At 36.4% G+C, this 25,189-nt stretch overlaps 1 protein-coding gene and 1 long non-coding RNA gene across 2 annotated transcripts in view; one reads left to right on the forward strand and one right to left on the reverse strand.

The window, feature by feature from the left end:
- SPON1 (spondin 1) overlaps positions 1 to 25,189 on the forward strand; it is a 191,168-nt gene that overhangs the window by 154,471 nt on the left and 11,508 nt on the right. Inside the window, exon 7 of the mRNA XM_065839579.2 lies at positions 3,391 to 3,455. Coding sequence (XP_065695651.1) covers positions 3,391 to 3,455 — 65 coding nt within the window. The remainder of the gene's footprint in view (positions 1 to 3,390; positions 3,456 to 25,189) is intronic.
- LOC139828075 (uncharacterized) lies at positions 884 to 24,657 on the reverse strand. Its single transcript, XR_011739264.1, has 3 exons — positions 24,567 to 24,657; positions 7,314 to 7,613; positions 884 to 6,815 (listed from the first exon to the last, which is right to left on the reverse strand). It is a non-coding gene; the product is annotated as an uncharacterized lncRNA (long non-coding RNA).

Below are 25,189 nucleotides of genomic sequence, written 5' to 3' on the forward strand. Positions count from 1 at the left end.
TTTCCTGAGCAAGCTCTAAGCATGTAGGGAGGGGTTTATTCTATTTCAACTGGAAACTGAAATAATTTAATTGAACTAATAACTGAAATTGAAGAAGAGGCTTCAGTAGGCTCTACAAAGATTTTATACTGTTCTGTGTTTATACCTATCTACACTTTTCAAAGGGATTTACCATGAAGACTCCTGAGAGCTTCTAGTAGTTTAATTATTAAATCGTGTCTTCCTGCTTGTAGGAGTAGCAGAGATGCTGCATCCATGGCAGCAGGTTCTCTCAGCAAGTGAAGGCACTGACACACTGGTGTCAGCATGATGCGAGGAGCCCAGTGTGCCAGGGCTGGCCAGCAAAAACTCACTTGCAAATTCCCAAGTATCAATTCTGTGATGTGCACTCAAGAAGGAAACCCCCTTAAATGTGAAAAGAAGAGGGTAGCAATGTTCCTCCTTTGTATCTCCTTACGACTGACAGTCCAAATTCAGTTCTTGACAACTTCCACTTGCACAGAGGCAAAATGTAGGCTCCACAGTCATCCTCTTTTTTTTTCCCTTTTGTTGTTGGAAGAGTCGTGTATGAGACATTACCTAAAGGACTTTGAGCAGCACCAAGCAAGTGCATTGATACTCTTCCCTTTAACTTGTTCTGGCATTGTAGCATTTTGACACTCCACCATTGTGCAAATGATCTCGTTTTCTTTTCCCAAACCTAGCAGTTTCATTACTTGGGAATCATTGCTTCCCTGCCGAATAACTAAATGATGACAACTTGTAATGTACAACAGCGAAACATCCTAGTTCTTTTTGCCACATTTTGATGCGAATTTGAGAGTTTGTTTATTTAAAAAATCTAAACAAAACTTTGGGAATATGAAGAGAGAAAAATGGCTACAAATGTAATACAACTGCATAATTGGAATATCAGTCTGGAATAACAATGATTTAATTCAAGTTGCAGATTAATCTTTTGTAATTGTCAAGGAGCTATAGGTACCAAAAATGTATGTTTTAATTCCAGACCCATCAAACACTGGATTCTGCATCTTTGGATTTTTGGTTACTGTTGAGGAAGTGATCATGAATTCAGCTCTTGCATCTGAATTTTCACCTCCCTTAAAAATTCAGGGATGTATAAATGTGCCATGCTCTGTTCCTTATTTTCTTCCCTTGGCACTTCCTACTAAACTATTAATCATGGTTCATCCACTTTCGGTATGCATTTTTAATTTGAATAGCACATGTTAAAATGCTTTCAGACATGAGCGATTTGGATTTTACTGACACGATTATTGGCTTCTATTACATAAGTAGTGTATTATTTTAATAAACATAACTGTCTGTGCTCATAGCAGTCTTTCTTTGGGATGTTACAACACACAGTTAATAATTTTGAATGCAAATGTGTTCTCAAGACAAGTAAATGAAGATATGCCTGGCTGGAAACTCTTAGAGTGTTGAAACAAGGAAAATTAGAAATTAAGGCAAATTCCATTGACAATAAAGACAAGTAATGTCTTCTAACTTCAGACCTTTAACTTCATTCAGTTAATCAGTTTCCTTTAAAATCACTTTGAGGGGAAAGCTGTCTCTTCCACTTTTGAAGGCATGGAAGTAAGAAGAAGGTTGCCATAGATGATGGACGTGATGTATCTCCCCTGCACAGAGGGTGTCAGTGGGGAGGACGGGAGAGGCTGTGCTGGCGGCTCAGAACTGCTGCTGCTCACCCAGGGCCTGCCCCGGAGCATCCACCTGCTGGCATAGCTTTGCCATGGGCTGTTTGATTGCTCCATTGCATCCTAAAATTCTCTTTATTCGAGCTATATAAGTAAGTAAGGTAGTTTGATTAAATCTATATACTTCCTTGCACTTATAGAGTCAGACTTTCTGCTGTCTTAGGTCAGGACATTTAATGCAGTACAGGCTTTGGCCAAGCATTCGTATTTTTAAAAAGGATTTTCAATAAATGGCTTATCCATTCACTCAGGTTGAGGGAGAGTTCATGCCACATATGAAATCCCAAGAATTAAAACATTGTGTGGTACAGAGAGGGCCCATTAGTGCTGTAATTACCTTGTTTCAGTAAAAGGAAAAAGGGAGTCATAAAATATTGAGAGTGGTAGAAACAACCAGTGAAAATCATTTTCTTTCCACAGGGGTATATATGGACTAGAGCTAGTCTGGGGTGTCAGAACTATTGCTATCAAGCAGCAAATGGCACTATTATCACTAAACTGAAAGGTCAGCTCTGTTGGAAGTGCCAATTATGGGTAATGTATGAGGTGGGTTTCTTAGTCTAATTGGAAAATATTTTCAAAAGACAGTAGAAATCGTGTGAGTGAATTGTGAACTTTGTGTTCCTCTAGGCAAATTGCTGGGGTGGATTCCTAAGGGAGATGGGCAAAATGCTTCTAAAACATTGTGATAGATGTCTTTTGGGCACCAGTCCTTGTTAATGCTCTCCTGCCTTTGTCCTGGGTTTATTGTACCAATAGAAACTTTAAAACTACTGATGCAGGAATTCCTATAGACTTTAGGAAATAATCTGTGGGCTTCCACAGATGGCTGCTATATTCCACCCTATAATTTCCATGTGCATAAATGGAGAGTGAAGAGGAAGTGTTGTCAATGGCTGTGCTTGGAGGAGACTGCAGTGCATCCACCATGGACTCTTTACATCTTTACACATAAAAGGACAATAAATAATACATCATACATGCTCACAGGGTGTATAAGATAGCCTGCAGCAGCAGCCTCTAGTTTTTTCCTTGCCTCTTGGCCCCTGGATCTGTAACACATTAAAAGCAATTCTTATGTCCTTGATTCCTTTAACCTGGTAAGTTCCTCTGGCCACAAGGATTGTCAGAGGGTCAAAAAATCAGCAGCCAAAGGTATCGTTTTTGCCAATAAACTGCTACAAGTGGACTAACAGCCCAGGATACAGCACTGTTACATTCCTGTAATAGTGTTACCGAAACAAACTCATTTTGGTCATATTGGTTTGGGGTATTTTCCCAATGCAAAGTTCTCCTTATTTATACTTATCATCACTGTGCACCACTCTGAAAGCTTTCCCTTCTGCTCATGGGCCAAAAATAACATGGTCTGCAAACTGCCAGTGGTGTTTTAAGCTCACTTCAGTTCCTGCAGAAGGGAGAGACTGTGCCCAAGGGCTGACTGCATTTGCTTGCTGCTCTTGCCTCCTGCATTCCTACAGGCTCCTTGAGGAACCCTGTGCCACTGAGGACATGAGGTGCTCGAACAATGAAAAGGACAAAACATATTTTTCATAGCCATAATCTGGAGGCCCAGTTTGATCTAGTGCCTCTTCCTTTTCATCTGTAAGTTGTATTATTCTCATTGTAAAATTGTCTCAATTTTGTTTTGTCTCTCTCTTCACAGAGTGATGAGGTTTTAACAGTCATCAAGGCGAAAGCGCAGTGGCCTGCCTGGCAACCTCTGAATGTGTAAGTAAGTAGGGAATAGTAAGTCTCAATAGCCTTGTGTTTATGTTGGCTAATGGACCACTTATTATCTCACATAATCATTCGCTCTTGTAAAGAAACAATCTAAAAATATTTTGATAGATGAGTTTTTAAGCTTTTTTTAGTTTTGCCAACAACTACTGCTCTCTTTCCTCTTTAGCATCTCTTCATTTTTTTACATGCTTTGGTTCACTGTTACAGGAGGTTTATGCTGTGGTCTGTGTGCCTACATTGAACAATAATGTTTATTCAATCCTTGCTCAAATATATATTGTATTATTCTACACATAGTATTTTTTTAGCACCCTGTGTCACAAACTGTGACAACGCACTGTGTCAATACAGCAAATTCTCAATCCACCAGCGGAAACTCTTAAAGGACTAATTCCTTAAAATGCTCATCTGAAGCACTCTATGATATTATAGCATCATGATACTGACAATAGTATAACCATAGTTGTTTTACCAGTGAGAAAGCAAATCCTTCCTCAGATCCCAACTCTGGGCTCTCTGGCACTCAGCAGAAAATAGGACAAAACCCTTCTTTCAGGATACTCTTGAATTTACTGGTTGTCTTTGGGGCAGGGGCGAGGGTCAGGAGTGATGGTTCCTGCATAACTTATCTTTGCTCGACCCAAAGTTCATACTAATGATCCTGGACCAAATGGGTGAGACTTACAAGAAGTGACTAAAGATGAGAAACCAGTATAAGGGGTCATCCCATTAGCTGAAAGTCAAATTAAATCCTTGGAGAAGCAGGGCAATTAATCTACTGCAAGACTGTAGGGGCCAGGTAGTCCCATTTCCTTTGTAAGAAGTAGAAGGGAAGCAGTTATTGGAACAACGTGTCTGTTTTTGTCATCTGTTTCTCAGAAAGTACGTGAAAATTTTGAGGTTTGTCAGAAAAAAACTGCAAAAGAGTTCAGTTTTTAGAAAACATCCCCTACCATAAGAGGCTTAGAAACTCTAAAGCAGCTTAGGACTTAAGCTATTCAGTTTATCCCCTCCCTGCTGAAAAAAAAATAAAAAAGAAAAAAAAAGTAATGGTTAGGAGGTGAGCACAGCTTAAGTAGTGAAAAGATTTCTGATAGCTGATCCTTTTTTAATCTAGAAAAAAAAAAAAAAAAACAAACCCACAACCAACTATGAAATCCCTCGTAGCATGGAATCTAAAGAAATTAGTGACAAGCAAATTCTCACTAAAGGTATAGGAAAAGGTTTTAACAGTGTGACTGACCTTCAGAGCAGCTTACCTGAACATGAGATGGATTTTCCATCCCTTGAATGTATTTTAACCCTGAGACAGAGTTGTAGGCTCTGTACAGGAATCGTGGGTTAGGCTGTGTTTTGTCTGCTGCTATGCAAGCGGTCAGTCAAAATGACAGTAATGGCTTGCTTTATTTATGGTCTTATTCCCCTGAAATATTCAGTATCTGGATTTGGTAGTGTTTGCCATGTAGTAGTTGTCGATTGCATATTTTTCATTGCTGCTTTCTTTCCATTCACTCCAAATTAGCACTTTAAAATGGAAACTTTTGTCAACTTCTCTGCTCTGTGAGGTCTCTGACTGAAAGAAGCCATTCTTTTTTTCCTTCCAATTTCAGTTATTTTCCTGAATCAACATTTATGTATAGTGTTTCTGTATCAAAGTGAACAATGCTAGTAGGAACAGACTGCTCTGGCTGCTTGGAAGGCTTTGGCATTGACAGGAAAGCAGGTTTGTACTTTGTTAATGGGAAGACGGAGCAAGGATTTCCTGCTCCAGAGTCTCAATCCATCATCTTTCAAATACAGTGAATATATTACATGGCAAAAAATCAAAGCTAATTAAAGCATGTTGCCCCTGGTCATAACAACTAGTTTAATACAGCACAAAATACTTTAATACTTTAATACTTCACAAAAAAGTTGAGAGTGAACAACTTCTGATACTTTCTAGGCATGTTCTTTAACAGACATGCCTGCAAATGTTTCTGCAACATCCTCTAGATGTTCTTCTAGTCAATTCTTACCTTTTCTGTATGGTAATTCTCACCTTTCAATAACATCAAAAGCACTAAAACTTGGTATTTGTGCTTTAAAATGCTGCACAAGATCTTCCCTAGCAAATGTTCCTTCACTTCACAGGTAATGTTAGAATTTTAGCTTTTTCTTTTTTTTTTTTTTTTAAATTATACAACGTGCTTTTTTTTAATTCCATTTAAAAATATGATCTAAGCTTCTACAGAAGACAAAATTTTCAATAACCATTAACTCCTGGTATTAGTTTCCCATTTGCTGTTATGGATGGTCCTTCTTGGAATTTAGATTGGAGTTGTGTAAGTATTAGATAATGACTGCTCAGGATAAACATTTGGCGTATTATTATGCATAATGGAGTTAAATTACTAGTCAAGAATTGACTAAAAGTCATGAATAACCTTCTTTTGCATAATCATTAGTTGTATATCTAATACACAATAAGGTGTGATAGTGGTGCCAACGTGGTGTTACAATGTGTCATAATATATGCATGAGACTAAAAACCTTCCTGAATATGTTTTGCAGCAATTATAAAATGCATAATACTAGTGACCCAATTTACAGAAACCTAAAGTATCAGAAGTTGGCAAATTCAGCCTGTTCGCACTTCAAAGTTTACCTTCAGATTCCATATGGTAATTTTGATTGCTAACACTATCCAAGTTAGAGTACCAAGTTAGTTATGGTGATTACACTTAAAATCAGAGGGAGGAGAGGAACAATTACCTGCAAAACTTGAGAGGGCTGTGAGAGAATGTATTTCATGGAATCATAAAATGTGCTGAGTTGGAAGGGACCCACAAGGATCACCAAGTCCAACTCCTGTCCCTGCACAGGACACCCCACAGTTCACACCATGTGTCTGGGGACGTTGTCCGGTCTCTTCTTGAACATTGTCAAGCTTGGGGCTGTGACTCCTCCCTGGAGATCCTGTTCCAGTGCTCCAGCATCTTCTGGGTGAAGAACCTTTTGCTAATGTCCAACCTAAACCTCCCCTGGCACATCTTCCTGCCATTCCCTCGGGTTCTGTCATTGGTCACTAATGAGAAGAGTTTGACACCTGGCCTTCCTCCTCCCCTTGTGAGGAAGCTGTAGACTGCAAAGAGATCTCCTCTTAGTCTCCTCTTCTCCAAGCTGGATATGCATGTTGTTGTGGAGAAGCATAACTGCAGGTTTTTCTTCTGCTTAGGGCAAAGAAAATAGGGAGTTCTCAGTGCAGATCCAGTGGGCACTATGTGCTCCCCCAGGGAGAGGTCCTTGGCTTCAGAAATGAGTTCAGATGCAACAAATTACAGAAGGGGACGAGACAAGTTGCCAGGCCTAAGCAGGGAAGGATATAATGACATTAAGTAATTTTCTTAAATGCTTTCTTTTAGTTACAATTAAGGCTAATACACTTCAACATATTGTTGTCTCCCAGTACAATGTAATGCTATGGAAACTCTATCCTGCCATAGACTTAACACTTCACTATCTTTTATCATTCCACTCCTCAGTTGCTGTATATGCCTAGTCTTTGTCACCTCTCCTCTCCTTTCCATTCCTCGCTGCTCCTCTCTCTTATCCCCTTCCCTCCCCTCCCCTTCCCTTATCTTACCTTACTTTCCCTTTTTTCTTCCTATCATTCATGTTCATTATTCTCCATCCAGTTTCTTATCCAGGGCACCAGCATGCAAAAAAACTCTCCTGAGTTGTTGCATGCAGGAGCATTTTTGGGTGAGCTTTGTGAACCAGTTTTATGGTTGTCCAACTGAGACAGCAATATTTGGAGCATGAGAAGTGCCAGACCAAGTAATAAAACAGTTTGCTGTTACTTACGTCTGTATTACCAAGCTGTGTGTTTGAAATGCTGACTTCAAAGTACTTGCAGGGAATGCATTCTTCCTTGAGTGTAATGGTATCAGTGTACAGAATGCTGTCAAATTAAAGTAGTTTTTCTCATCTTACTTGTATAAACAAGAGCACAGTTCATTGTTCCCTTCTTCACAGCTGTGTTTCAGGCAGAATCAAATTTTACTTTCATATTGAGCCACAAATCATTGGCCTTTGATGGTATGGAGGATAAAATACAGTAAATACAGACAGTATAACTGGTATCCAAATCTGCATATCCAGTACCTGTAAAATAATCAGACAAGGACAGAAGAATTTTGGGATAAAGAAAGTAAGACTTTTAAAGACAGTATGCATCAAATTCCACAGGAGCTAATACCTTTAAAATCTTGCCTTGGATTGCCTTTCCCCAAATATATGGGGGCGGGGGGTGACTGTATTCGTTATGTCTTTATTTCAAATCTAGACATCTCTGTTGTGGAATCCGTTTTTTTCATTCAACACACCCTTTTATCTAAATAAGAGCTTGTCAGGATAAGCCACCAGAAGAAAACATGCACAAATCCTGATGAATTAGTCCCACTCTATAATGTGAGTTACAGAGCCAGTTACAAGGAGAAAAATGGGACTTTTTGGGGAGATGTGGGGACAGTCAGCTGTCAAACACGGAAGAAACTGGCAATTCCACATTTTGACATGAGCTGGATTTTCTTTAACATAGTGAAATCCAATCCATGTAGAGTTGCCAGGGCACTCGCTGTTTTTACAGCTGCCTGTTTTTTTTCATGGTCACTTCATCCTCTGTGATTCTTCACCATCAGGGAAAGGCATTATCATACATGTGTCTTTCTTTTATATAACAGCATGTTTGTCATGATGGTTTGGGAGTAGGAGAAAACAAATTCTTCAGGTGGATCTCCAGTCTTACAAAATGGCAGGACCTCCAAGCCAAGATAAAACATCAGAACAAGGAATATAATTTCTCCATATAGTTCTCAGGTCTCTGAAAAAAAGAGTGAAATTGCAAATGGAGCATTGAACAGGAGTCACACATTAATAGACATCTCTCTGGGTGGTTTCTGACATTTCAAAAATATATCTAGTGTAAGTACATGGCTCTTTCATAATACAGGCAAAGGGAGAAGTATCTGAATAGTAACTCAATGTGCCTAATCACTTTTTTGTAATTCCTGTAAATCACAAAAGCATTCAGACCTATGCAATAGTGTGGAATATGGACTTCCATGTACATATAGCCTAACACTGATAACTACAAGAATGGGTCAGACATAGGATGGAAATTATTCTGCAGTATGTCATATATTCCATTATTAAATACTCAGTGCCTTATAGACTATTAAATACTGTTGCAGGCAGTGTGTTTTTCTAAGTATTTTCTTGTCTTCTTTCTGGCTTATCCTGATACATAAAAGGGCAATATTGATTTGAAAAACAAACAAAAAATTAATTGAAAAAGTAGCTTTAACATCCTGCCCTAAAACCTTTCAGATTCAAATAAAAAACTGGCAAGAAGACCTCACTTCCCTGCATAAATTGCCTACCTATTTCCCATTCCTTTCCTGCCAGAGTTTCAGTCTGAACCCCTTTCTAGGAGTAAGAATAAGTTTGGATAGGGGTCTCCAGCAGCATGATTGTAATTATTGCTAAGCTCATAAAGTGTTTTTTAATTATTGGGTTTTTTCAGTTTATTTAATTATTTTCGGCTTCATAGATCAACCTATATTTCAATGCAAAAATTAAAGTTCTTTTATTTAGGAAATGGCATAGTGAGAATACCTGGCATTAAAATATTAGGTTTTTCTGAAATATTCACAACCATTATTTTTCACACTCCTCTTTCATTTATCTTCTCATTTTATGCAAAACCACCACTGCTTTCCACTGTTTTTACCTCCTCAGTCCCTTCTTAGTTACAACCAAGCACATCAAAGTGACAGGCATTCTTCTTTATTATAATTCTGAACTATTTGAAATCTGGAAAATTATCCCCTCCTTCCTTATGTCTCTTCTGTTTCCATTTCACTTGTTTGTGCTGTTTGCATGAATAGTCATCATCCTGTGGGTTTCCTCTGCCACTTGATCATGTGCAGAACTTACTCTTTTTCTCATCCATTTAAACAGTTCATCCCCATTTATTTGGAGATTTCCTGAAAACACTTCAGTAAGCACTCAAAAGTGAATTTTAGCTCAAAAGGAGACCTATTCCTTTATACTCCAGATGGATAGAACTATTTAGTCCAGTTAGTATGGTTAGCTCATCATGTCCTATAAATTTACCCATCAATCCACTTCTATTTCAAGTTTTACATATCCCTGACATCTTTTGTCTGACTACAAAGATATTAGGACTGTTTTTCCTGGCTTGCAAGAAGGATATCAGAAAAAGCAACAGCATATTTCCACGTATGGTTTTCATCATTGAGATGATAGATAATGTGACTAAACTGGGCAACAAAATAAACTGTTTAGAAATCAAATGAAGGATATTCTATAGAAAGGTGAGGGGAAATGCAAAGATGATGTGATCCAAAACATGCTTGAGTTGATGGATCATACTAGGAAAAAATGATAACATACTCTTCTGCATTTTTGTTCTGTTGTTCTTGAGTGAAATCTCTTTCAGCCTTTGCTTTCTTTCAGAATTCTTCTGCCATAATTTGAGCAAAAAATGTTTGTTGTAAGTTTTGATCTTGCAGTGAATTTGCTATGATCAATGAGTCTTAATTACAGCATTTGGGAATCAAAAGCCAAGCCACAGATGAGTAGGGAATTAAATTGATTTTGGGGTTTCAGCATTTGTTTGTTTCTCATTTTACTTCTTTTTTACTTGCATTTTTTACTTTTTCCTTTTTTTTCTTTTTTTTTTTTTTACTTTACTGTAATCTTCTGGTATTCTTGTGCCCACAAAACTTCTCTTCCTTAAAGTAGCCTCCATATTTAGGTCATTGAACTATTACTTAGAGGTTGTTAAATGGAGAACCACTTAGGTCATAAATGGAGCTCTTTACTGTCTTCTGAAATGTAAAGAAATAACACTCTCTCTTCATCTTATGCTTTATTGTTAAAGATCTCAATTTACTGTGTCTGATATTCTACTCTTTACAACTTATACAGCCTTAATGTGATGTTGTTTCACTGATAAATATCCTTGTGTAGAACTACACAAGTTATGTGTACTTTTACTTAAAAGAAGTCTACAGCAGTGAAAACAGCTTTGCTAACCATTTGTGACTACAAATGTTGTTATCTAATCAGTTCCATCAGATGGCAGAGAGCTGAAACATAAACATTATCCATGTAAACATGATGTGTTGCTGAATTTCTCAGTTGACCTTCTCACATGTTGCAAGTTGTGTGAGGTTCACAGAGAGAGGCTAATTTACAAAAGGACATTGGAAGACACTTAGGCAACCATTTGCTGTAAACACCTAATTCTCAGACTTTCAGTTCCTGAAGTGTTTACATATCTAAATAGCTATTAGTAACATTACTAAATGCATAAAAATACAACCAGCTTTCAGTGTTCTCAAAGTTCACTATATTTTCACAAGGATGAGAGGAACTCTGTTAAACTAAACCGTATTAACTTCCATGATTTCGTTGTTGCCCTGCCTGTTTTATCAGTGAGGGCCTGATCTTCAAGTAAAATTCCAACCAGCAACTTACACAGTGAGAGATTTACTATCACATATCATGTTCTATTGGCTCAACCCTTGACATTTTGTATGGAATAATTAAACATTTATTAGCCAGAGAAAGAAAGCAATCACTAGGATTTGCCTCTCACAAAAAGGGAAGGAGAGACAGAAGAGTCCTCTGAAGGAGATTGATGGGTAAAATGTTTGGCTATCAGTGAGTTAACCAGCTTTGTAAGATGGAGAAGGGGTATATGTGGAATAAATACAGATCAGTAGATCAGTTGAGTGTTCTCATTAATTAGAAATCAGTCTGTCTTTATTTTGTGGCACTTATGCAGTGATGATAGCTTTTTCAGTTCCCTGGCAGCCTTGGAAGAGAGGCTGTTCCTGGCAAACAAAAATATTTTGTTCCATTTCCAGGTTTTTTTTTTTTTTAATAACACCATCACGTTCCTGAAAATACATGTAGAATGCATCAATTCGGTTAATTTTGAAAAAGAAAACACTTAGATTTGTCTCCTTTTTTGACTGACATTTGCTGAATTCAACTTAAGAGACACTGTTTGTGTTCACTCAAAAATGCACTTTTAAAGGAGATGATAATTTGCAAATAATTTGCTTAGATCTAGCTGAAATTGATTTTCTATTACTTGCTTAATTTCTCTGTGCTGGAAAAAAAAAGACAAAATTCCATATATTTGTATTACATTTGTAATAAATGGAGTAGATTTTTAGAATTAAGATTTCAAGTAGACATTTCCTTCTGTGTTGTCCTATAAAATAAATATGTTATATAAGTAATCTTTTTAAGATTTTCTGAAAAATCTTTCAGAAGGAATCTATTTTAGGATTTATGTAATTGATCTTCATACCTATTTATCTGGATAATTAATTTACCTATCCAGCCATGGGGATTATCTATTTTGTTCTAAATGGCATATGTGGATAAAATGTACATGCACACTTGCCACAACTGAAGTTGGCATTTTTCCTTTAATAAGCCCTATATTAAAAATATTTACAGGCTATATTCGAAATCAGTACCTTGTGCTACCTACTTTTGGAGTAATCTGTTTTGGAGAGCTTCCTGCAGAGACTTTTAGAGGAAGAAGAAACAGATGCCCAAAGCAGTTTCATGGCTCTGATCAATGATCTTCCTGGGGTGAAAACAAAAATCTGTTTTCTTCCTGTTTGCTTGTTGCTTCTGATTTTGCTAAATCTGAGCTAGTGTCAACAACTTGCTTATTTTCTTGTATTGTCTTTTACTGTTGACATGGTTCACTGCAATTAATTATTATAAATATTAAAGCATTTCAGACAGGTTGGTATGTGCTGACACCATCTGTGACAGCACCACAGGTCTGAGCCAGCTGGGCTATTCCAAACAACAAGAGCAGAGAAGGTGCAGTTGTGCATCCTTCAGACCATGTTAGTCCCCAGCATGTCCAAACACACCAAAATAAAACCATCTCGTTCAAGCTTATATGTTACAATCGTACCTTAAGTGACCTTCCTACAGAAATACTACACTTTCCGTAGGGACAGACAGCACTTGTTCAGACTAGACAGTGTTTGTTTAGCTGCTCAGGAAATCCACATAACCAAATATGGTCCATTTAGTTGTGTCATTATGAAATGAGCCCACCTGTTTGCACAGCCATTATCCCAGGATGCTCCGTGCCAGCACAAGCATGTGCTGGGTGGCTCATTAACTTCTGACATCTCCTGTTTCCACGTGGATGCTCCTATGGACCAAACCCCAACAGAAACCCTTTTCCTCCAGAGCCAGATGTTTGCTGTGTGTAACTCAGAATGCCAGTGGCAGTGCCAAATGATGTTCTCTGCTAAATCTATATTAATCAGCACTGAGAGGGGAAGATTCAAATCAATGCACCTTTCAGCTTTGATAACAGAGGGGTTTTAGATAAAAAATAATGAAATGCCCAGAGCCCTAGAGACCAGAGGCCTGACAATGTCTGTAAGTTAATTCTGTGAATTAGTGTTCCTAGCGCATCTTATTAAGGGTTGATAGAATTATTCACAAGTACCACGCTAAACTCCTCATAGCATACAAACTAAAATTAATTGAAAAGTACCTACTAATTTTCTTTAATAGAGAAGTTCTGAATTTTGCAGTCATTCCGGTCCCTATCCATTCACTTAAATGATTTCAAATGAAGTGGAATTGTACCTTTACTTCTTTCAAAATGTTATGTAGTCACACAATTTTGTTTTGTCTGGTGTCCAGGTGAGTAAATTCTGAGACTAGTTGCTCATTTTCAGATGATGTAATTCTTGCTGTCCCATTATGAATGCTGAAAAGACTCCCTGTCCTGCCATGCAATATACTTCCCATAAATAACTAATATAAGAATGTAATTTGTAAAAATATAGATTAGAAATGAGTAAATTATTTAGTTGCTTCATTAATTACATCCTCAGGCTACCCAGATGAGAATTAAAAGGAAGACATGTTTGAACATGGATACTTGTTTTGGGTTTAACGGGCATTCTGAACAGCAAAATACAGACTGACCTGCAATTGACCAGATGTAATGGGCATAGTTTAAATTTTATCTATCGTTTTCTCCAAAGTGATAAGAAAAGCTCATATCATAGTGCTTTAATCATCTATCCACTGTATATGATTAACATTTGATTATACAAATTGATTATAAACACTTCCACCTAATGATTTGAAAAACAAATCATGCAGGTATAATTTCACCTAGTGTGACTAAGAGTCAGCAGAGGGTTATACAGAAAGCTTATTATTTAGTGCTACTACTTATATTCCTCATAATGCTTTTTTTTCTTGCACATTTGTGAGATGTTTTCTCCTAATTGAATGCAGCATTTACCTTCCACTTCCTCTGTACTTTTAAGAGATTATGGTTCAGATATTTTCTTGTTTACAAGTTTATAAATCCTTCCATAGCCGCATTTAACTTTTTGAACACCTTACGACAGGCATATGGTTACATGACCTTTATGCTTCTTTTAATAAGGAAAAGTGAATGTAGTTAATCCTCTTGTTATAAATAAAAGTGTACTATAAAGCCAAGAAGCTGTTAAATCTTTTGGTGAGAAAAAGGCGAAGACATATGAAGGTCTGGGACATTATTTAATTAAAAGAAAATAATATAGGTCACATGGGCGACTATTTGTGAGGTTGCGGGTGCACCTGGTGAGTTCAGAGCATTTATGACATAGTGGAACTTCAGTGGTTCTGTGTTTAGGGAGCTGAAGTGCAAAAGGCGCACAGTGGGGTTCACAGTCCTATTATAAAAAAAATAACAAACATACTATTTTGAACACCAATAATGCTTTCATGCTACAATAGATTTTTTTTTAAAGACTTTTCTTTTTTCCTTTAATACAATGGGAGAACTGTGAATAGTATGTCCCTTGCAGAATCATATTGATTCATATTATATATAATATATAATTGAATATATATGTAATATATAATTCAACAGATTGAATCATTATATAGAATGCATTATAAAATTAATAGCAGTAATACTACAGAAAAAGCAAAACAGTACTGTAAAGCTCCATAGAGACATGATCTTTATTCACAAAGCTCAATATTCCCTCAACTTTAAATTATTTTCTTTAAAAAAAATCAATTAACATCTACACTACAGATAAATTCTTTTGTCAGTGTGCATGGTAATGCCATTAATGTTAGCTGATTTACTCCAAAGCTAAGGTGCAAATAATTTCATCAGTGTGTAAATGTTCATTTAGCATATGGGACAACTTCTTACATTTGACCTTCCTCATGTGAGTAACTGTGATTTGTGAGAGTACAGTCTCTCTATATATAAAGTGGATAGCACAAACAGTTCAAAAATAATAACTTAATAAAAAAATAAAACCTAAATAATTGTCATGCTAAGATGATAGTGTAAAATTGTTGCCTGGAGCAAACCTTAATGACCATCTAAGAGATTCTTGGGGGGTAAAAATAGCTTAAGTTAACTGCAGCTAATAGCTTACAGTGTCAACAGATCTTTGACCACAGTAGTGTGAACAGTACTTGGCTAACACATGACTGGGAAGAGGGCCATAAAAACCAAACCGGTCATTGCCATTATAACAGCAACATTACTGTACTCGATGTACAATACCACAATTTTCATTCAACAACAGCTGCATCCAGGAAAATAAAACTTCCAGCAAAGAAATAATTAAATTTGTACAAGCCTGTCTCATTGATGAAAAGTCATGATGAAAATTGAAAATAAAAGGATCTAAAATTGCTAGTAGCTAAAGCATGAATTCATACAAGGAACAGGCTGATGAACTGTCTTGAGTTACAAATTTATTCTCAGTGACTTGCCATTGTAATGAAGTGGGATGAGTGAAATGTGGTTTATATTTGACATCTCACTGGATCTGTGTTATCCTAAAAGAAAAGATATGAGTTTTTTGCTGAAGAATTATGATGTGCTTTTCCCTTGACAGATGAGTTTATTTAAATTTTTAGATGCTTGAAAGTGTTTTTAATCCCTAAGTGGCTCTCTTCAAGTACTGGTACACTTCTATAAGAATAGAAGTTGTAATATTGTATTGTATGGCCCATATTTTGCCTTAAATAGGTGGTATGGGAATATTTTAAAAAGATTTTGTGTGAGGTACGTCTTGTCTAAACTTAAAACCCTACTTTAATTCTATGGCAGAAGCATTAAAAGCTCCATAGTGTATGTATTTATAACCATGAACAGTCTTCACAATGAAGGTAAGAATGTAAGAAAGACACGGCCATGGGAGCAGATCTGTGGGGTGAAACAGTGCTGAGGAAGTGACACATTTTTGGGGTGGGAGATAGCTTGGGGTGGATGCTGGGAGCGGGAGCTCCTGGGGAAAAGCTCCAGGCGATGGGAAAGACATCGGGTCTGTACTCCAAGATTGCCCCAAGATATGAACCAAAGCACAATGGGAAATTCACCTCCTAATTGCACCTCTGATCATAACAAAAACACCTGGATGCACTTGTCCCTCTGTGCTTGTGTGGGATGAATTGTACCCATGTTACAATTCATTGCTGGCACAGAGTAGTAGAAAGTGATTTCAGGATTTGCCTGAACTGAGGGAAAGGGTATGCCAAATAATTTTCTTGTCTAAGTGAATTAGATTAATTGATCCATTTTTTTTAGCAAGTGCAAAATTTGGGAAACATCTATCAATTATAGTTCACCTTGTAGGATGCTGATTACAGTACCTTGTTTTCCATTGGTTTAATTTCACTGTGTGTTAAATATTCAGTTTGAAATTTTCACACCAAGTTAGAGGAAAATACAATGGTTAACTTACATTTAGAATGTTCTAATAGCTGTTTACCTGTGAAGGTCTTGTATTACCATATTTTGGAAAAAATGACTTGATAAACCTCATTCACATCTGACCAAGTTTAATGAATGCACAGAGATCTCAGTATTCCTATGATCACTTGTTAACATCTGGCAGCTCATTATTTCTTCAAAAACTGACCTTATTTGAGATGCCATGTAAAGCATAAATGGATGAACAGAAATTTTGAGAAAGCCGTAGTAGAAGCCAGTGAAATGCAGTGAGACCAAAATCAGAATGCAAAGCTCAGACTGATGGAGGAAACATTTTTGGATTGTAGCCTTTTGGAATGCAAAATAATTTGTAATAGTCAAAAATGAGCTATCTTGGCGAAACAGCAGGAAGAAGTGGAGGAAATCAGCACATACAAATTGGCATTTGCACACTATATCATGGCCAACAGTGTTACTCTTGCAAGAAGTAATAAGGACCTGAGTTTATATAACACATAGACAGACATAAATGTGTAACATTCATTCTTTAGCGATTTCATAATAAGTGATATTTTTCCTTACATTATTTATAATTGAAAAATAAATATATATTGATGTCCTAAAACTAAGAAACGGTCAAATTTCAACCTGATTTCTTAGAAACTAATTTATTTTAAGTAAAAGCTTTTATGGGAAATAAATGAAAGGCAAAAAAGTAGGCAGAAAAAATACAGCATCTGTAAAAGAAATTCAAGCACATCAATTATATGTCTTGTTCAGGTTTATGTATTCAATTTTTAGATGAGATCTCGTGTCATAGTCCTATACAGAAATTTCTTTCTCACAATGTTTGTTGTGTGGTGATGAGGAAAATGCTTCCGTCTTTGAAAAATACCCTCAGGTTTCACGGTAAACTGCGCACAAGGAGGTGGGTTTAGACTTTTAAAAACTCTCTTTAGTCATTAGCTGCAGTAGTAACAATAAATTCTTGCAGAACTTACTAGACATTCTATGGTATCTAGTAGTACAGAGAGATAGAGCCATAAAAACATGAACATACCATACCATGTTCTGGTAGCTCTGTGTGTTTTAAGTGTAATCTTTTACTAGCATGGGTGTGCTATTTGAACCTTATGGTTACAAATCATATTAAGTAGTCTGATGACATGCACCCCAAGAATAGAAGATTATGATAGTCTGCAAAGATTTCTGTTGCTTCCTCCCACCCGCAGATACAGTGTTCAGTAGATATATGTTTTTATTTTTGCATGGCAACGTTTTATTTTGATAGTGCCACTACAGCATGTGTGTCTTTAATTTTATTTCTGTAAATCTCTGGAGGTGGTTTGTTTTTTTTTTTTTTTCCTCAGAAATCCTTATCTCTCTTGTTATCTCCCACTGTCACATTGTGCTGTCTATCCTTAAAATAGGGTAAAAGCCAATATCTGTCAAACCAGATGTAAATGAAGTTTTGTGGAAACAAAATGACATCATAGTACTAGGAAACATTTTCAGAGTTTGGAGATGATATGTACAAAATGAGAGGAATGAACAGGCCAGACAGAGTTGCTTGTTCCTATGGCAACGTGATGGTGAGTCTAGCTCAGCTCTTTTTTTTCCTTTTATGATTTTATAGATAGCTGGGATTAATCTGCTGAAGTTTAATATAGTCAAAAATAGAAGAATTTTAACCCCTGGTCTAATCAGGAAAAGCAGTGCATAAAGGACAATCTGATAGACAAAAATAATACATAGGGAAAAAGTCATTTGTTGTGAGCTCTGATAACATGAAGGCAAATACATAAATCTCTCTGGAGCTGCAAAACAATTCTGAGTGTTCCAGCTTTGCATTTGGACAATGGTTAAACTCTTACATTTTAGGTCAGAAAACTTTCTGTGGTAGATTCTTCCTTCCTGTGGTATATCATTCCTCCACACTGGTGATGTGCTGTCTTAAGGATGATCAATTTTCCTAAAATGTGAGATGATCCCTCCTTGTACAACTTGAAGGACTTTGGAGATGTCATAGAAGGGTCAGTAAACCCCTGGCAGCTGTATGCAGGAGTAACTTACATTGAATGAGCACTTTATGCATCAGCAGAGCTAATCAAAACTCTTTTGTTAAAAGGCTTTGACTTCAAAAGGAAAGCTTTCACACAAGAATTGGATCTAAATGGTAAATTTATGGTTTCACATTGAAAATGGAAAATCTTCCTAGTGTTTTTTAATTTTTTTTAATATAAATTCCTAATTTTATCCAAAAAGCAGAAATATTTGTTTCGCCCAGACCGGAAGAATTATTTGAAGTAAATCTCAGACAAAACACATTTAAAAATCTATAGAAAATGACTGGCATTTTTACCAGTTTTGATAATTTATCTGAATTTGAGATTGAATGTAACTGAGCTCTAAATACATGTACATATTTTGATAATTAATATAAGATAAAAGCTTTAATCATATGACTTTGCATTTTATCAATATTTTAGTAACATAACAAGAACGAGTAAACCCAACACCATACAGTGCCCTTACAACTTGGTTACTCCATTTCAATGGCTCTCCAGAGCTCCACTTGAATGAAGAACATAGTCCCATTTTCTGTGAAAAATAAAAAGCTAAATAATGCTGCATCGTAGACCAGCAGCACAAGGCTGCAAAATTCTACCTCTCCTAGCATGAAGTCACATGCTATTGTACTGTGTTTTGCCTGAGTCTTTGCATTTATAGTTATATATGTTCATTAAGTGTTGACTAAAAGACCTAATCACAAAACTACATCATGTTTATAAAAAGAATTATGTCTTAAGTGTTATGTGTATTATCGAGACTTAGGGAAACTTCATTGTTTGACAGATGGTCTGACACCCACATTAAGAAATTCATAATTCAACCTCAAAAAGTGAGAAAGAACATATGTGTTTGTTGGAAAAGGAAAAAAAAAAAAAAGTATAAATCATTTTTTTGTCAGAGCAAGCACATATGGCAGTTCCATTTTCTATCACTTCCCATTTACTTTCTATTCAAAATTCAAATGTCACTAGGCAAGGAAAAAGTTGAGCATTAAAACACAGGAAAGATTTAACTAAGAACAGTCACTGCAAGAACTTTACACTAATAGTTCATGGAAATTAATGGCCATCCAATTAAATCAAACTTACTCATCCCATTCTACCCTTGCTTTTGTTTTCCTTAGATGTTCCTGCCATTGGTAGTTACTGTTTTATGATTATTTCCCAGCCATCTGTTGTCCTTCCATGAGCCAAAATAATTTCCCTTTATAATGTTGTGAGTAATGGTGTATGCATTATTTTCATGCAATTATATGTCTACTTACTAATCCTATCTCCTAATTCTTGTGTAAATACTCACTGAGAAACTGGAACAGTTCTCCATTTAAATTCCTAGTGAACAGAAATCCATATGCAAAATTTCAAACTTTTAGTTGTTATCTCTTTGCATTGTTATCAATGTAATAATAATGAAACGTTTACTCTGATTCCCACCTCCAGACACCAAAATGCATATGTTGGTTAAATGGTTATAGATGCTCAATGAAATTGAATGTGTATCATATTAATACAAGTAGGGAGATGTTGGACACCTTCAGAGATTACACAGGGACTGGCAAAATGTAAAATACACTTGCAAAATAAATGCTTTTGAAATCCCTACTAATATATTTTTAAATTTTTGCAAGGAATTTGAAGGGATCTCTATATTTTGTAGATAATCCAATAAATACCTTCATAATAATTTTTGTTAAAAGGAGATATTTGGTTTAATCCAATATTCAGAATAAATTAAATTGATAGCAAACCAGAGATCATTGCTAAAACAGTCTCATAAGTAAGTCTATGTTGTGTATTTGATGTAGTTAATGGGAGAGGAAATATCAGAATTCTGGCTGTGATGGTTCTTATGCTGGGCTGAAGAACTTATCTCCATTACTTTCTCAGGACATGGTCAGGGTTTTGTAGATTGCCCAGGTGAAAAGAAAATATAAAGCGACAGTGCTCCTACAACATCCCATAGGATTTCCTTTGTAAATATAGCTGTAATTACTCTGGACAGACAATTTGTAGCCTCAAAGCTCCTAGGAAGTGAAGAAGAGAGAAGTTTCCTGAATTCACACAGGTAGAGAGTCCTTTACATTTGTGGTTAGACTGGCCTGGATAAAAACATAATGATGCAATACATTGCAAAAGGATTCCTGAAACATGGTTTGATTGTAAATGCATAGTAAGTGATCTAAAAAGTGAAGCTATTCTAAACAGGATAAATATTGACAGTACCATGTGGGATAAACACACCTAAGTGGTTTCTGACAGCCTGCAAAGAACACCCAAAATATGTCAGCATTTTTCAGAAATTGCAGGCCGAACTTGAGATAGCTGAGAATATTTTTCAGAAAGGAAAGCCTGTTCACATTTGTTAATTATATCATTAAAGCATACCCATTTTGAAGGAATTAAATCAAATAGCTGGTATATTAATGAATAATATATCATCATTATCTAAAGCCGCATTCCAGGTACATTTAGATGACAATGTGAAAATGTCTGAAAGATGTGCTGCACAAAAGCCCTTCTTTTTTTAACACTTTTAGAAAAATGCTCAGACTAATGATATTTTAGAACAGCATTTGTTCTGATTAGTGGTTTTAATGTCAGTGGTAATGATGTAATCCCTTAGCTGTGTATGCAAGTACATATACTTCTAACTGGTTATAGGCAATATTGACATTTTAAGAGCTTACACAGAGCAAAGTAAGGTTGTTATGCAGGCCTTTTTATAGTCCAAAAGGTAAATGTATAATAATTTGTTGTGGCTTTCTGTATTCCTTCATTATGAAATAAAATAGCCAGACTGTCACCTCCTCTGACTTGGTGCACAGAAACAATAACACCTTGGCATTAAAGTGCTTTTCAACCTTTTCGCAAGGATGTCAGTCAAATTTCTTTGACTCAGTGTTCATTATTTCATTGTAGTTTTCTTTTTTCTGGTTCTTTTGGAACATGCACATGATGTTTAAATTATTCATTTGGTTAAATGCTTACCTGCCCTATATTTTAGCAGAACTTAAGAAGGATTCTCCCCTTCTTTCTGTGCAACTCTGAAATTCTGTTCCTATATTCAGATGTTGATATTTGCACATAAAACTTTGTTGTCCATGTAATGGTCCTAATTCTTTTGCATCACTTCATAAATGGATCACTTAATAATATGTCATCTAAATATACCCTCTAATTTGCTCTGTTAGTTGCAGTCTTCTAGGACAGTAGTTTTTTCCATTCAATTTTAGATCTTCATTTTCTTCATTTCTTTTCTTTGAAGCCAGTGCACTTTTCAGGATGTTATGATTTTCAAGTTTATTCAGTAAAACAGATGTTGCGTAGGTGCTGCTGGTAGGCAGGAGGTGTAGAGTTGGGAGTTCAAGGGTGTGAAATGTGTTTCCATGCTCATAATGTTGTTCGTATCACTAGCAAAAAGTTCTAAAGATGAGTAAATATGTAATGCCTCTAAAAGAGGATGCCACTTTGCTGACTAGAGTTATAATAGGCAAATAATTTACTATTTCCCTAAAATATGCAATTTTTATGATTTATGCAATCAGCTAAATTCTCAGCTTGAAAAAAAATTGTGTTTTCACATCATCAGCACCACTTAGAGCTGACACTAAACTAGTGGCAGTGTGGTCCCCAGCATTCTCAACTACCTCACATCTCCAACGGTCATCAAACATGGACTGGCTTTTCTTGTGTCAACACTTTTTTCTTTCTGAAAAGGTTACTACATTATCCTTAGCACAAGCAAGATCAGATCCTGGTATACTCAAATAAATCTTGTATCCAGACTCTAATAATGGGCTTAGGATGATTATACTTTAACACAGCTCTGTGAAGAAACCTGGAGAGGTTTAAGCTATTTCCAACTACCATACAATCCATAAAGTTATTAAATCCACGGAATCAATCAGAACTTTTTTCCCTAGCATAAAATATATAAGGCTACCTGAATAAGAATTTTATTTCAAACAGCTAAAATAACATTATTTTACACTCTCCTGTTCTCTCTAGTATGTCCACTTAATCACAAAATTATTTTTTACCTGCAACTGATGTCAGAATCACAGAATCACAGAATATTAGAGATTGGAAGGGACCTTGAAAGCTCATCCAGTCCAATCCCCCTGCCGGAGCAGGAACACCCAGGTGAGGTTCCACAGGAAGGTGTCCAGGTGGGTTTTGAATGTCTGCAGAGAAGGAGACTCCACAACCCCCCTGGGCAGCCTGGTCCAGTGTCTGTCACCCTCACTGAGAAGAAGTTTCTTCTCAAATTTAAGTGGAACCTCTTGTGTTCCAGTTTGAACCCATTACCCCTTGTCCTATCATTGGTTGTCACCGAGAAGAGCCTGGCTCCATCCTCGTGACACTCACCCTTTATATATCTGTAAACATTAATGAGGTCACCCCTCAGTCTCCTCCAAGCTAAAGAACATAGATAACAATGATGCACTGTACAAATTCAATATTTCTGAAGATGTTTTAAGCGGTTGGCTTTTCCTTCAGTGCTGCATAACAAGTATCTAATACATTATTTTAATTTATTTGAAAAGCTTATTTGCATTTGTGCTGCCACAGCTGGAATCGCTTCTAGTAGCCAACTTGGTGAGTTTAACAGCTAGCAGGAGATTTTCTGCACTACACTGAACTTTGTAGTGTAAATGCAGATGCTCTTCATGCTCAGTTCTGTCTTTATATGATAGGTGTTTGTGTTGCTGGAAAATTCTTTATGCATGGGTGAGACACATGGCTTTTTTGTATGAACATAGTACCTGTAGCATCCAGTAGTAAAATTCACATTGCTGCCAATGGTACAAGCTCAGCCATACAAGTGGTTTTATTTGTTGAGTTAGTTGGTATCACAGACACAAAGACAACATGCTCGGGCTCCCTGTTTCTACTTCTATTACTTTTATACTAGCCAAAAGTAACCTAAAAAATTTATTCTGCAAAACATTATGTTTTTACTATTTCTATCCAGTAACGCTTCACAACCACCTTCCTTATGTGTGCTCAATTACCTTTTACAAGGATATCACTAGAACACAACAGTATTGATTCAACACTCAGAAATGTATCTTGCAGCAAGTTGAGTTTTCTGCTGGTTTGTCAAAGGCTTTCTTAACCCTCCACCCCCAGTAGTGATAGCAGCTAGATTGTCACTTAGGGGAAAAAACTTGTAAACCATATCATGTTTGTGGTCTTATGACCTTAAAACCAAACAAAACAAAATTAAACCAAAACACCACGGGGGAAAGAGGGAGTGGGGGAAAGAACATTTTCTCATATTGTTCAGTATATAGCATCCCTAAAACAAGAGATCCAAATCATGCTAACAAAAGGAAAACAGAATAAAAATTAAAGAAAATTGAAAACTTTAGGATGCAGGACACTATCTAGCACTTTGCTTGACGCTGTACTATGTGACAGGAATTGTCAGCAGGCTGATCAGGCTCATAGTGGAAAAGTACTGTCTGCTTCAGCCAACAAAAGCACATTCCCCAGGTTGCTGGGGATTTCAAGGTTGTCACCTAGAACTTGCAGCAAATACATTTTATGATAATATATATTTTAGATGCTTCTTAAACCTTGCATATCAAAAACATTAAAATGCCCAATGTTATCCTGCACCACAGACAAAGTGTATGCACATTGTGTACGTGTCTGCACAAGAGTGGAGGAAGGAAGAGTAGAAAACTTGCCTCCATTCATCCTCTGTTAATCTTTACCTTTCTGTGTTCAACATTATGAGGTAAAATACAGTAAAATGGCCATGAAACTCACTATCTGTCTTAGAGAAGGAGCAAGAGATAGGCAATTTTTTTTTAAGTGCTCCAAAATTGGAAAATTATGGGAGGCTCAGGTTTACTGATAGAATTTAACACATGCAAAGACTTGTAGGCAAAGAGTATCTCCTACTGAAGTGCTCCTTTACACAGTTTCAATATTGATATAGTTATAATTTAAATACACAATTAATTTTGATTTGTATTAATAACATGATTAATATTTACTTTTCTTAACAAAGTATTCAAAGCCTTAATCGTACATGTCTATCACATGAAGAACAGGTGACAAAAGATTTCCATTATAAAGTGTATAAAGTAGTCAAGTGATTTCCAACCCTCTGCCATTAAGTGGTGTCATTATGTCAGCCTCGCTTGTCTTTTCCGCGAGCGTGTGTGCACAGAGCACTGAAATATAATGTCACCCAGTACATACCAACTAACGGAGTAGTAGCTCAGGTGCCAGATGCAGTAGTGAGCGGTTCCACACTGCACTTGTGTTTCCCCTGAAAGAGCTGATCTGTGTCTCCACTCTGAAAAATCCATATTAGACATATTCTTAATTTAAAGATCAGGTATAGAAACACACATCTCTGCTATTTTTGTTATGCACAGTTTTAAATACAAAACTCCTATAGGGAATTCTTAGAAACCTTTGTAATGCAGTAAATCCTTTAGTTAATTGAAATCAGCAGGCTTTTTAACAATAATCACTGCTATGTACTTGACAAATATATCAGGATACTGTATTCACAACAGTGAAGCTGATACCATCATTCATTATTTTATTACTTTACATTAGAAAAATTGTTCCATTGAAACCAGAGTTCTATCTGTCATGAAAAAAAAAAAGCATTTATATCTCTTTCTGGGAAAGGCAGGATTTATGTCATCAAACACTTAGAAACTCTCCTACTCAGAGTCTTTAATTCAATTTAAGATAATTTACACAGTAAGAACAACTTCTAAAGATTCTGAAACAGCAGTGGCCAGAACATTTTCCCATTAGTAACTGCGTACTTCTCCAACATGCCTCTTGAAGGGGAACTAGATACACTA

The sequence above is a fragment of the Patagioenas fasciata genome, chromosome 5, assembly GCF_037038585.1.
Source record: "Patagioenas fasciata isolate bPatFas1 chromosome 5, bPatFas1.hap1, whole genome shotgun sequence".
NCBI classification, from domain to species: domain Eukaryota; kingdom Metazoa; phylum Chordata; class Aves; order Columbiformes; family Columbidae; genus Patagioenas; species Patagioenas fasciata.